This window comes from Tasmannia lanceolata, unplaced genomic scaffold (assembly GCF_043159265.1).
Source record: "Tasmannia lanceolata isolate RefF3 unplaced genomic scaffold, GAP_Taslan_0.1 ptg000023l, whole genome shotgun sequence".
Classification (NCBI taxonomy): Eukaryota; Viridiplantae; Streptophyta; class Magnoliopsida; order Canellales; family Winteraceae; genus Tasmannia; species Tasmannia lanceolata.
The window spans coordinates 3135206-3145965 of NW_027518700.1; the positions used below are offsets into that span (position 1 = coordinate 3135206).

Below are 10760 nucleotides of genomic sequence, written 5' to 3' on the forward strand. Positions count from 1 at the left end.
TAGGATGATCCTATGGAGCTGATTTTTTGGGCACACGCTATCTATGTCAAGGCCCATCAATTGAACGCTTTGGATCATCCAAACAACGTGGGCCGACTATGTTTTTGCTAGTGTTTGGATTCGGGTATGGGGTTTGGAGGGGGGATTATGGCCGTATGGGGTCTTCATTAGCATTGATAGTGTTTCTAAAGAGGGGGTCTACCTTATAGAAATTGAAACCTCATGTTGTAGTTGGTGACTTTTAAAAGTCCGGGTTAGAGTTGAAAATGTCATAAAGTTGAGGGGGTGTATCTATGTGTTTCCTTTTTTAAAATCATATATTCATATGCAGTCAAACAATTGGGAAAGAAAAAATTATGGAAAAGTTTTTCCCTGTCAAACTTTTCCACAAATTTCCTCCTAAAATTTGTAATACCTTGGAATGCAAGCAAGAATCGAAGTTTCTATGAGCTTCCTATTCACTCTTTACCATATCTGCAACATTAACGCAGAATACATTGAAAACAAAGATTTCATGAATCGATTTGCGTATCAATACTTCAAAATAAAATAAAAAATAAGATCTTAGAGAAACAGAAGAACTGAAATTCATGCTCTGACAAATATGTTGTTGAGGGGCTCTGGCTCTCATTGGGCTTCAACTAGAAGAGCATTTTTCTCTTCATCTTATTCTTCATTTTCTCAAAGCTTCAAAGCTTCAGCTGCTACCGTTGCAGAAGAAGAGTTTCTCTTCACAAACCCACCTTCTAAGATTGTGGGTTCCACTCTCCTTCAACCTGGAGTCGTTATTTATGATGGGGTTTGTCATCTCTGCCACAATGGTATAAAATGCATTTTTTTTTCTTTTTTGAATTCATGTTCTTTAATCCATTTACTATTTTTCTGGGTTTGTTTCAGAACCCCAATCCTTCCAAAACCCAATTAAGATTAAGGTTTTCTCAGTTTCTCATCTATGCTTTTTGACCCATTTCTCTCTCTTAGGGTTTCATTTAAAATTTCTTGTTCCTTTGTGTTTTTTTTTCTTCAGAATGCTGAAGATAACTGATATATTCTCATGTTCTTTGATTGTCCCAATTGCTCTTTTTAGGCTTTATTAAGAATTTCCAGTTCTCTTATTTTATTATCCAAATGCTACGTTGGGTTTCATCTAGAACTATGAAAGAGTTGGAGTTTTATCATGGGGAGTTTATCTCATGTTCTTCAATTCTCATGTCTCTAATTCAAAACGCTCTATTGTTGTGTTGTTGTCTTTTATTGCTTTCTTCTTTCTTGTTTGTTTTGTCTTGATCATCTCGATCGTTGGGGCAGTCCTGTTCTTCCTTTCATTAATTAATTCATTGCCATTCAAAAAAATAAATATAAAATAAAATAAAATAAAATTCAAAACTCTCTTTTGGGTTTTTATCTCAAACCCCATAATGATGGGTTTTCTTTGGATCATATTATGTTTCGGCCAGGACTCCAGCTCTCTTTCTTTTGATCCAAACAATTTTCATACAAAACTCCAAAAGAAGAGAAATCATTAAAAAAAACTCCAAAAGAAGAGAAAATTAAAAATTCTCAGGTTCTTTGATGCAACCGCTTCCGTGTGCAAAAGCAACAAAAATATATATATATTTTATTATGTCCTAACCATAGTTACTTGAAACATCCTAGTTGGATGGAAAGCTCTCTTCCCCGGAAACTCGCTTCAGAAGCTAAGTTTTTCTCACTTCCCATGTATTTCCTCGTAATTAAGAGTACACTTTCTATTTAGGTGATTTTTCTTCCTAAAAGAATATTTTCTCTTTTTGAATTTTGGAGGACCATATTTAAAGAAAGATTGCATTTAAAACTTGAAAACCCATCTTAAGTTTCAAGTGAAAATTGAGTGGATCTTTTTCCAAACTTAACAATAAATATTAATGAATAAAACATGAGAACCTGTAAATTCTTAAAACTTATAATTCTAATTAGTCTTGAAGCCTTCCTTTTTCCAATTTTAATCGTTGCCTATATTAACTCTTCCTCCCTAACTGACTGCAACCCTAGTCTTTCTATGTATTTCTTGTTCGCTTCCAACGAGGCTATTAGATGCTTCATGTTGGCTTTAAATGATGATTCCCACTAATTTTCTATTTACTTTCTTTAGAGCTTTTCACTTCCCACATTTTATCTTTTCTAAATTCGTCACTTCCCACCTTCGCTTCTTGCCTTACTTCTCGCTTTCGCTTCCCACCCGGACAACTATGGTCCAAACTTCAAATTTTTTCTGGGTTTCATACAAAAGGTTGAAACCTTGCAAGCCAACAACTATTTTGCGATTCCATCTCGAAAATCCAAAACCGACATTATCCTTTTGGTTAGATTTTTTATTTTTATCTATTGTTGCATGGATCGTCTGCTTAGAGTGTTGCTCTTGCTTTAGTAATAAAATAGTTTTGTTCTACTTTTGGCGGTGTCCCAAGGTTCTGAAAACCGGAATCGAGTTGTAAATCGTAACAGGGTTCGAATTGTATCGAATCTGATCTTAAATCATAAGATTTTTTTAGATTTATATATAAAAATGAGAAAATATTTTTTTGAATGGCGAAAATGGAAAAATATATTAAAAAATATTAAAAAGTAAAAAATAAGAATAAAACGAGTAATTATCTATTTTTTTATTTAAAACCATTAAATTAAATTAAATATAAAATAAGGAGGAGAAGGGGTTTATAGGTTATAAGTTGGTAACAAGTAGGAAGGACAGGGAGGAGAAGAATGAAAGAAGAGGAGAAAAAGAAGGAAGGAGGAGAAGAATAGAGTTAGGGTTTTCCTTACTTCTTTTTAGGTTATAAGTTTGAGTGAGGGGTTTATATATGATTTATTTCTAATCACAAAGGGTCCACCATAGAAAAACAAGCCAAAAAAAAAAAAAAAAAAGGAATTTGAAAATTGTAAAAGGAATAGTAAAAATCGTGTGCTTTTACGATTTTTATAAAAAAACGATTCTTCCTTCCATTTTGATTCGTTTTACCCACGATTCGATTTGAATCGTACAATTCTAACAACATTGGGTGTCCCTGCTTCCATATATCAGTATCACACCCTTCTGATATGCGGGATTTATTGAGAATATTTTGGAATTTTGGCCAATATCGGCTGATATATCCATATTGGAGGGGGTCCACTATGGCCGATATGTCAGGACCTTCAAACCTTGGATCCCATCCTCACTCCGACCTCACATCTATTTTGTCGAATGTTCTTGTATTCCAATGCACTTTCAATTTGATGTCATTCATAACTTCAAAATCCGCACTTCTGTTCTCTCATTGTATTCTTCTATCCATTTCCAAAACTCCATTTGTCACTTTCATATGAATGCTCTGATGTAGGGTTCATAGAAAATCAAATCCTTTTTCTTTTCTGTAATTTATTCTAAATTTTGCATTGTGCAGGGGTGAAGTGGGTGATTAGAACTGATAAATACAGAAAAATAAAGTTCTGTTGCCTTCAGTCCAAGGCTGCTGAACCGTATTTGAGGCTGTGTGGACTTACTCGAGAAGATGTTCTTCGTCGATTCTTGTTTGTTGAAGGCCCAGGTTTATACCATCAAGCCTCCACTGGTAAGCACATGCTTGTTTCGCTGATTTGCTTTCTATTTCAGAATTTTCAGTCAATCCTTTCTGATCAATGTTTTTACTATTTTTCTTTATGGTTCTGTGCTTTCAATTTTCTTTGCTAAGACTTGGGCTTTAGAACCATAGTAAAATGACGGCATATGATGTCCAAAGTTTTTTTTAATTGGGTTTATCATCACCATACTGTTCTGGAGGCATCCTACTTTGCTTAATTTTTTGTTTTTTGAATGGTTACTTTGCTTAATGTTTTAAACCCTGTTTCTCAATTATCAGGGAGGAAAGGAGGTTTGGATTTGTAATCTTAGAAAGCTGTATGTCTCTCTTCTTGGCAAGTGTCTTTGGAGGTCTGGGAAGGATAAAGGTGCTTTTTGGAGAAGGATCACAAAAGGGAAATACGAGGAGGGTTGGGCTGGGTGGCAGGTGATGAACTTAGATAGTAATTGGGGCTTGGGGCATGGTGGTCGGTTTGTAAAGTGAAGAGTGAGTTCTCACCTTCTATTAGATTTAGTTTGGGAAAGGGAATGAGATTAGATTTTGGGATGGTGTGTGGGTGCCTTGTGTTGGGAGTATAGTGGTGGTACTTTAGGCATAATCATGGAGGATGAGATTGAATCTTTCGTTTCTTTGTTGGGGCTCCATTTCAGATTCCAATCGGCTTCTATGGCTGTTCTATGAGGAGATCAAAAGATATTTGCCACAAGATTTTCCATCAAAGATTTTTCAATTTTCAGAGTGTTGTGCTATTTTGAGGATTCTGGATCTCCTCTCCATAGGCTTCTTCGGGAGATTAGACATACATTGGTGAGTTTAAGCACTAGTCTGGGATGCGTTTTTGTTGGCGAAAAAAGGAAAGCTTCGCTAGTTGGATCCTCCATACCAAACACTAGCTAACAAATTTTGTTGGATGTTCGTTAGGGATCTTGATCCAGCTGGAGTGGGAGGGCAGGGGAGAGGAGTGTTTAGAGACTGTCATGAGGAGTTGATTCTGGCTTATTTGAGCCCCACGCACTATGGATTCGAACAAAGCAGAGCCGAGGGTTTTTCTTAGTGGGCTAGGGATATTAATTAGCAAGACGGGTAATCTTACGGTAGAGGGGGATTCTGAAAATGCTATTATATGGGTAAATTAAAGAATAAAGGCCTTTGGAGATTATGGCATATTCTCAATGAGATATCTGATTAATATGTAAGGGAAGAGATTGAACACCTTTCTCTTTTCAAATTTCCATTGAGTGTTGTTTTGAGAATTGAACATATTCATCGGGGGTTTCTTTGGGGAGGATCCGATGATAAGAAAGGGATCGCTTTGGTTAAGTGGAAGAAGATTTGTCTTCCGATTAAGAGCGGGGGTTTGGGTATTAGTCGAGTAAGAGAATTTAACCATGCTTTATTGGGTAAGTGGTTGTGGAGATTCGGTGTGGAGCAATCCCAACTTTGGGTTAAGGTGATTGTGAGTAAGTATGGTTTTAGGTTTTGGAAGTGGGAAGCGGAGAACTTTTATAATAAGTCAGGGATGACTGTGTGGAGAGATATTTGGAGATTGAGTTTCGAATTTAACAAATGTATTCGGTTTAAGGTTTATTCAGGAGATCGTATCAAATTTTGGAGCGATGCTTGGTGTTCAGTGGAACCTCTGATGGCTCTTTTTCTGGATCTGTATGTTCTAGCTTCCAATAAAGAGGCTAAAGTCTTTGAGTGTTTTGAGAGTGACGGAGATCGTTTGGTCTGGAATCCAGGATTTAGAAGGAATTTTTTTGGTAGAGAATTGGAATCGATTCCTCACTTCTTAGAACTCATAGAAGGGTGTTACATTAAACGGACTGGGACCGATAAAAGAGTATGGACCGGGGATTCATCCAGGGTCTTTTCTGTAAAATCTTTCTATTCCCTTTTGGTGCCTTGTGGGGTACCTTTCATCTCTGCAAAGGTATGGAAATTTCATTGTTCTCCCAGGGTTTGCTTCTTTGCTTGGGCGGCGAGTCGCGATCGGATTCAAACAATCAATTTCCTCCGGAAGCGTGGTATGTGGCTTTTGGACCATTGCCCATGGTGCCTAGAAGATGGTGAATCTATAAGTCACTTGTTCATTCATTGCAAAGTAGCTAGAGAGATTTGGGGTTTTATATTGTTAAGGTTTGGCATTTCTTGGGTTTTCCCATTTACTATTCTTGAGTTGATATTAAGTTGGGAGTTGGTGCCATGGAAAAGGAAAGGCAAGATGTTGTGGAGAATTTGTCTTTTGGCCACATGGTGGGTCATTTGGAAGGAGAGGAACTCTAGGGTGTTTGATGGGGAGTCTAAATCACCTTATTGGCTTTATATTAAAGTAATTACTTTAGCTATTTCGTGGGCGAAGAGTTTACCGGCATTCCGGTTTTACATCGGCTTATGATTTGTGGGAAGGATGGCGTGAGGTGTGTGCTAGTAGGGAGGTTATACCGCGAATCGTGCAAAAAGTGGGAGAATCCGCCTTCGGGTTTTCTCAAGCTTAACTTTGATGGATCGAGCTTGGGAAACCCGGGGCCGGCGGGTATTGGGGGTCTTTGTCGTGATTCGGATGGTGCTGTGGTATGGGCCTATTCGGGTCCAATTGGAGTGTGCGATGCTACCGAGTCGGAAGTTAGAGCGGTGTATCAGGGTATTAAACGCCTCAATAGAGCTATTCTTGATGGTATTATTGTGGAAGGAGATTCTCATAACGTGGTTAGATGGCTGAGAGGTTTAGCGGCTCCCCCTTGGAGATTTTCATCTTTCTTTGATGAAATTTCAGATTTGACAGTGGGGTCTTCTATTATATTCAACCATGTGAGGAGATCTGCTAATAGTGAAGCAGACTCCTTAGCCAGATCTGGGGTTCACTGGCCAGGGCTTGAGTTGTTTGATTACCTGCCTCCTTGATGTATTTGTTTCATGCTTTTTTCTTTTTCTTTTCTCTTGTAATGTGGTTGGTCCATCTCTGCCCTTCCCTTTATTAATGATATTTTCACCATTTCAAAAAAAATAAAAAAAAATGTAGGGGAAGAGATATTTGTTTTAGCATGTACGTCGGCAAGCCAATGATTTTTCTCTATTAGTTTGCTAAGGATGGGGGTTAGTAGGGATTTTCTAGTTGAAAATCTATGCCTCTATTGTAATTTGTCTTTTTCTATTAAATTTCTGATATTTATTGACAAAAATAATGCTGTGCTAGTTACATAATGTTTATGTCATTGTCCCATGCATGAATGTAAATTGCAGGGGAAGTCTTTTAGGAGTCTATCATGGAGTACCCTAGCTCCAAAAGGTCCTAGTCCCACGTATGTTTGGTTCAGTCCTTGGTGCACTCCTCTTATTTAGACTGGTGTGATTCAATAGTGGTAAATACTTTCTTAGGTCTCTTACAGCATTCCGATGTCACTAGTCTTCCTGCAATTCTCATGTTGTATGTCGGCTAAAAATGAGTGTGGCACTCACTTGGAGGAGATAGTCCAATGACCTTCATAAATAAATCATTATACCAAAAGCAATCTACTCAACTCAACTCAGCTAAGCTTTTGTTCAAAACTAGTTGGGTCGGCTAATGAATCCTTTAGAAAATTTTCATGAAGAAGGTGAAAGGATCTACCTGGCTCAAATTGACCAAGTCTAATCTTGACACCAGTTGGGTTCGTCTACATGGATCATTTTCTTCCATTCTCTCCTATCCAAGGTCATGCTCTCTGTTATGTTCCTAGCCCTCAAGTCTTTCCTCACTGTTGCTACCCAAGTTGTTTTCGGTCTGCCCCTACCTCTTTTTACTCCATCAACTTGGCATGAGTCACTTCTTCTCACTGGAGCATCAAAGGCCTACGTTAGATATGCCCAAACCATCTTAAGCGGTACTCTCTCATCTTCTCCTCAATTGGTGCCACCCCCACCTTTTTACGGATGTCTTCATTTTTAATTCGATCTAACCTTGTGTGGTCGCACATCCATCTAAGCATTCGCATTTCCGCTACATTCATCTTATGCACATGTTGCTTCTTGGTAGCCCAACATTCTGAGCCGTACAGCTTGGTTGGCCTTACAGCTGTCTTATAAAACTTTCCCTTCAACTCGGTAGGTATTTTACGGTCGCACAGAACTCCTGAAGCATGCTTCCACTTCAACCAACATGCTCTTATTTTGTGGTTAACATCCTCTTAAATCTCTCATTCCTTATGTAGGATTGAACCAATCCTTTTTAGGTACCTCCTGTCCAGTCATATTTACTACATCCTCGCCCCGGCTCCTTACATTACTGAAGTTGCACTCCATATACGTCTTAGTTCTGCTCAGTCTAAAACTTTTGGATTCCAAAGTAGTTCTCCATAACTCTAACTTAGCATTAACTCTTGCTTTGGTTTCACCAATTATATACCAAAGTGGAAGCAATCATCTGCAAAATTTAGACATCCCCATTAACTTACAGTTTGCTACATAAATGTATATAGAAGAAAGAGAGGGAAATGGCATGCAGGGCCACACAAATTTCTATCACTTCAGATTTATTGGTCTCCACATGGCTCCTCACATGCATAGATTTCAATACTTAAAAGCATCTTTTCATTGTTGTTCATGACCTCCATTCCTCAGATGTGGTCAATTATTTCCTCCCGTACTTTTATTTTGTTAGTCGTGCACACAGCACGCCATGTCTTAATCATTCATGGGTAAACGAGCCGAGCCGAGCTTGGCTAGGCTCGGCTCGGCTCGTTAAGCTCGAACCGGGCTCGGCTCGGCTCGGTCAGGCTCGCGAGCCTTATCGAGCTCGGATTATATTAATTTCACACCCCTCATCTTCCCTGGACAGCTCTATCTAGTGTTTTTTGACTACTCTTTTTACACTACGGGGGGTGGTCCAAGTAACAAATGGGGTTCCAAAAAAGAAGTCACATATTTTGCCTCCCCCTTTCACTCCCTGGACAACCCTTTTAGTGTATATATTAATATATATATATTTAAATATATTAAATTCTTAATGAGCCTTAACGAGCCGAGCCGAGCCGAGCCTGGCCTAACTCGAGCCGAGCTCGAGCGAGCTTCCGAGTCCGAGCCAAAATTGACACCCTTATTCATGGGCAATGAGAGGGAGTATCAAAGATCAACATTATATCTATATTAGTCCTGCTACATTTTCATTAATGCTATCATCTGCTCTGCAATTCTGTTTAGGCTAATGCTGTAATTCTTATTCGCCCGGAATGTCCTGAAACTAAATTCATTTGCTATATATCTTTGATCCCATGTTTCTACTATGAGATGCTGAAGCCATTAGAAATATTTGTAAAAAGACTGCATGAACAGTATAGAAATGTTCGTAAAAAGGGTAGAACTTGAAATGCAAATTTATTATATGATTCAAAAATTTATGCAAAGTTGTTTCAGCTACACGAAGAGCAACTAACTCATTATTTACTGGATGATTACAGCTGCACTGAAGGTTGCATCTCACTTGCCATTGCCTTACTCGGCGCTAAGTGCTCTGCTGATACTCCCAACTCCAGTAAGGGATGCAGTCTATGATTATGTCGCAAAGAGACGCTATGATTGGTTCGGGAAGGAAGAAGACTGCATAGTTTTGCAGGAGAAGGAAATGCTTGAGCGGTTTATCGATAGAGATGAAATGATGGGTAGGCATAGCAACAGTGAGTCCTTTTAAGATCTCATCTTTAGGTTTGCTTGTTCATAATCTCTCTGTCAATCATGAACAGGATTCTTGATATTCTCACTATCTTTTCAAATAGATCATTGGAATCCTTAATTTTAGGGGCTGCGTCATAAGTGTAAGTGACTCCAGGGAAATGGAGTACCTGTTTCATGTGTATGGTGACTGGGACCATTGATTTGGTGATCCCTTGGGTGAATGCTCAAAATATTTGATGAGAAATGACGACTGAAAAGAGTTCAGGAAAAGTTAAAAAAAAAATGCATGTATTTCTCTGTTTATGACCTATATCTACAGTATATAATATTTTTCTATTTAAGACAACAAAAAAATGGAAGCATGGTTGATTTCAGGCGATTGCAAATTCACATTTAATTTGGAAATTTTTTGTTTAATTTGAAAAATGAGTTTTTTTTTTTTTTTTTTAATTTTTTTTTGGGTATTTGGGTGTAAATTTTAGGATTTTTTTCACGAAATTTTCAATAAGTGAGACTATGGGTAAAATAATGGGCAATGACATTGCAATCAACGTTCCTGTTTCAATGACCCCAATATCAATAAGGCTTATGTACAAGGGGAAATGATAAATGCGCCCCTTTTCATTACTTGGGACACCCTGGTGCACTTTATTTATGACTGCAAGAGGCAGCTGTATATCATAAGGGAAGGATTGAAGGGACCTGATTGCCCTCGTACATTGCACCTGGGTGTCCCAAGTAATGAAAATGGGCGCATTTATCATTCCCATGAGAAGTGGCAAGTGAATTTCTTCTTTAGGATTGGCAATGAATAGAGTCCCATGACATATTTGTTAAGGGAAATGATAAATGTGCCCCTTTTCATTACTTGGGACACTCAGCTACAGTGTATCTATGACTGCAAAAGGGGCTGATGTACTTCACATTTGAAGGAATTAAGTGACCTGATTGCCACGTACAATGCAGCTGGGTGTCCCAAGTGATGAAATGGAGCGCATTTATCATTTTCCTTTTGTTAATAATAAGAGGTGTAATAGTACAGTGTACGCACGTAGCCACATACTGCTTTAAAGTATTCTTTCATACCACTCACTCACCCTTTAACCATCAAAAAAGAAGAAGCAACCAATATTTATTTAGTGCGAATTTAAGGAATGCCTAATTGGTTGCATCTAACAGCTCCTGTAAGGCCAAAACCCAGTCCTTCTAGTCCAATAATTCTGTATGCAAGTACTTTATGAGATTGCTTTCTTCTCATCATCAAGTTGTACCATTGGGTTGGGCCTGTAGCTCAATGGTTGAGGCTATGTTTCTCAACCTTGAGGTACCAGGTTCGATCCCATCTTATCAATTAAAAGAAAACGTTTACAACTTACTTTCCAGGAAACTAATACTAGACACACCACTCTTTTAGTTTGAACTTCTCTCGTGGGCTGTTACAATACCAGCAAATCTCTACAAGCAACCGAAGACATTATCAAAGGAAGCAGGAATAATGACCATTTTCTTTCT

At 38.2% G+C, this 10760-nt stretch overlaps 1 protein-coding gene across 1 annotated transcript; it reads left to right on the forward strand.

Moving 5' to 3' along the window:
• The first annotated feature begins 417 nt into the window (after positions 1-417).
• LOC143856389 (Putative thiol-disulfide oxidoreductase DCC) lies at positions 418-9492 on the forward strand. The gene is made up of 3 exons (XM_077366594.1): positions 418-821; positions 3423-3590; positions 9035-9492. The coding sequence occupies exons 1-3, from the start codon at positions 605-607 to the stop codon at positions 9262-9264; spliced, it is 615 nt and encodes a 204-aa protein (XP_077222709.1). The 5' UTR covers positions 418-604; the 3' UTR covers positions 9265-9492.
• The last annotated feature ends 1268 nt before the right edge of the window (positions 9493-10760 follow it).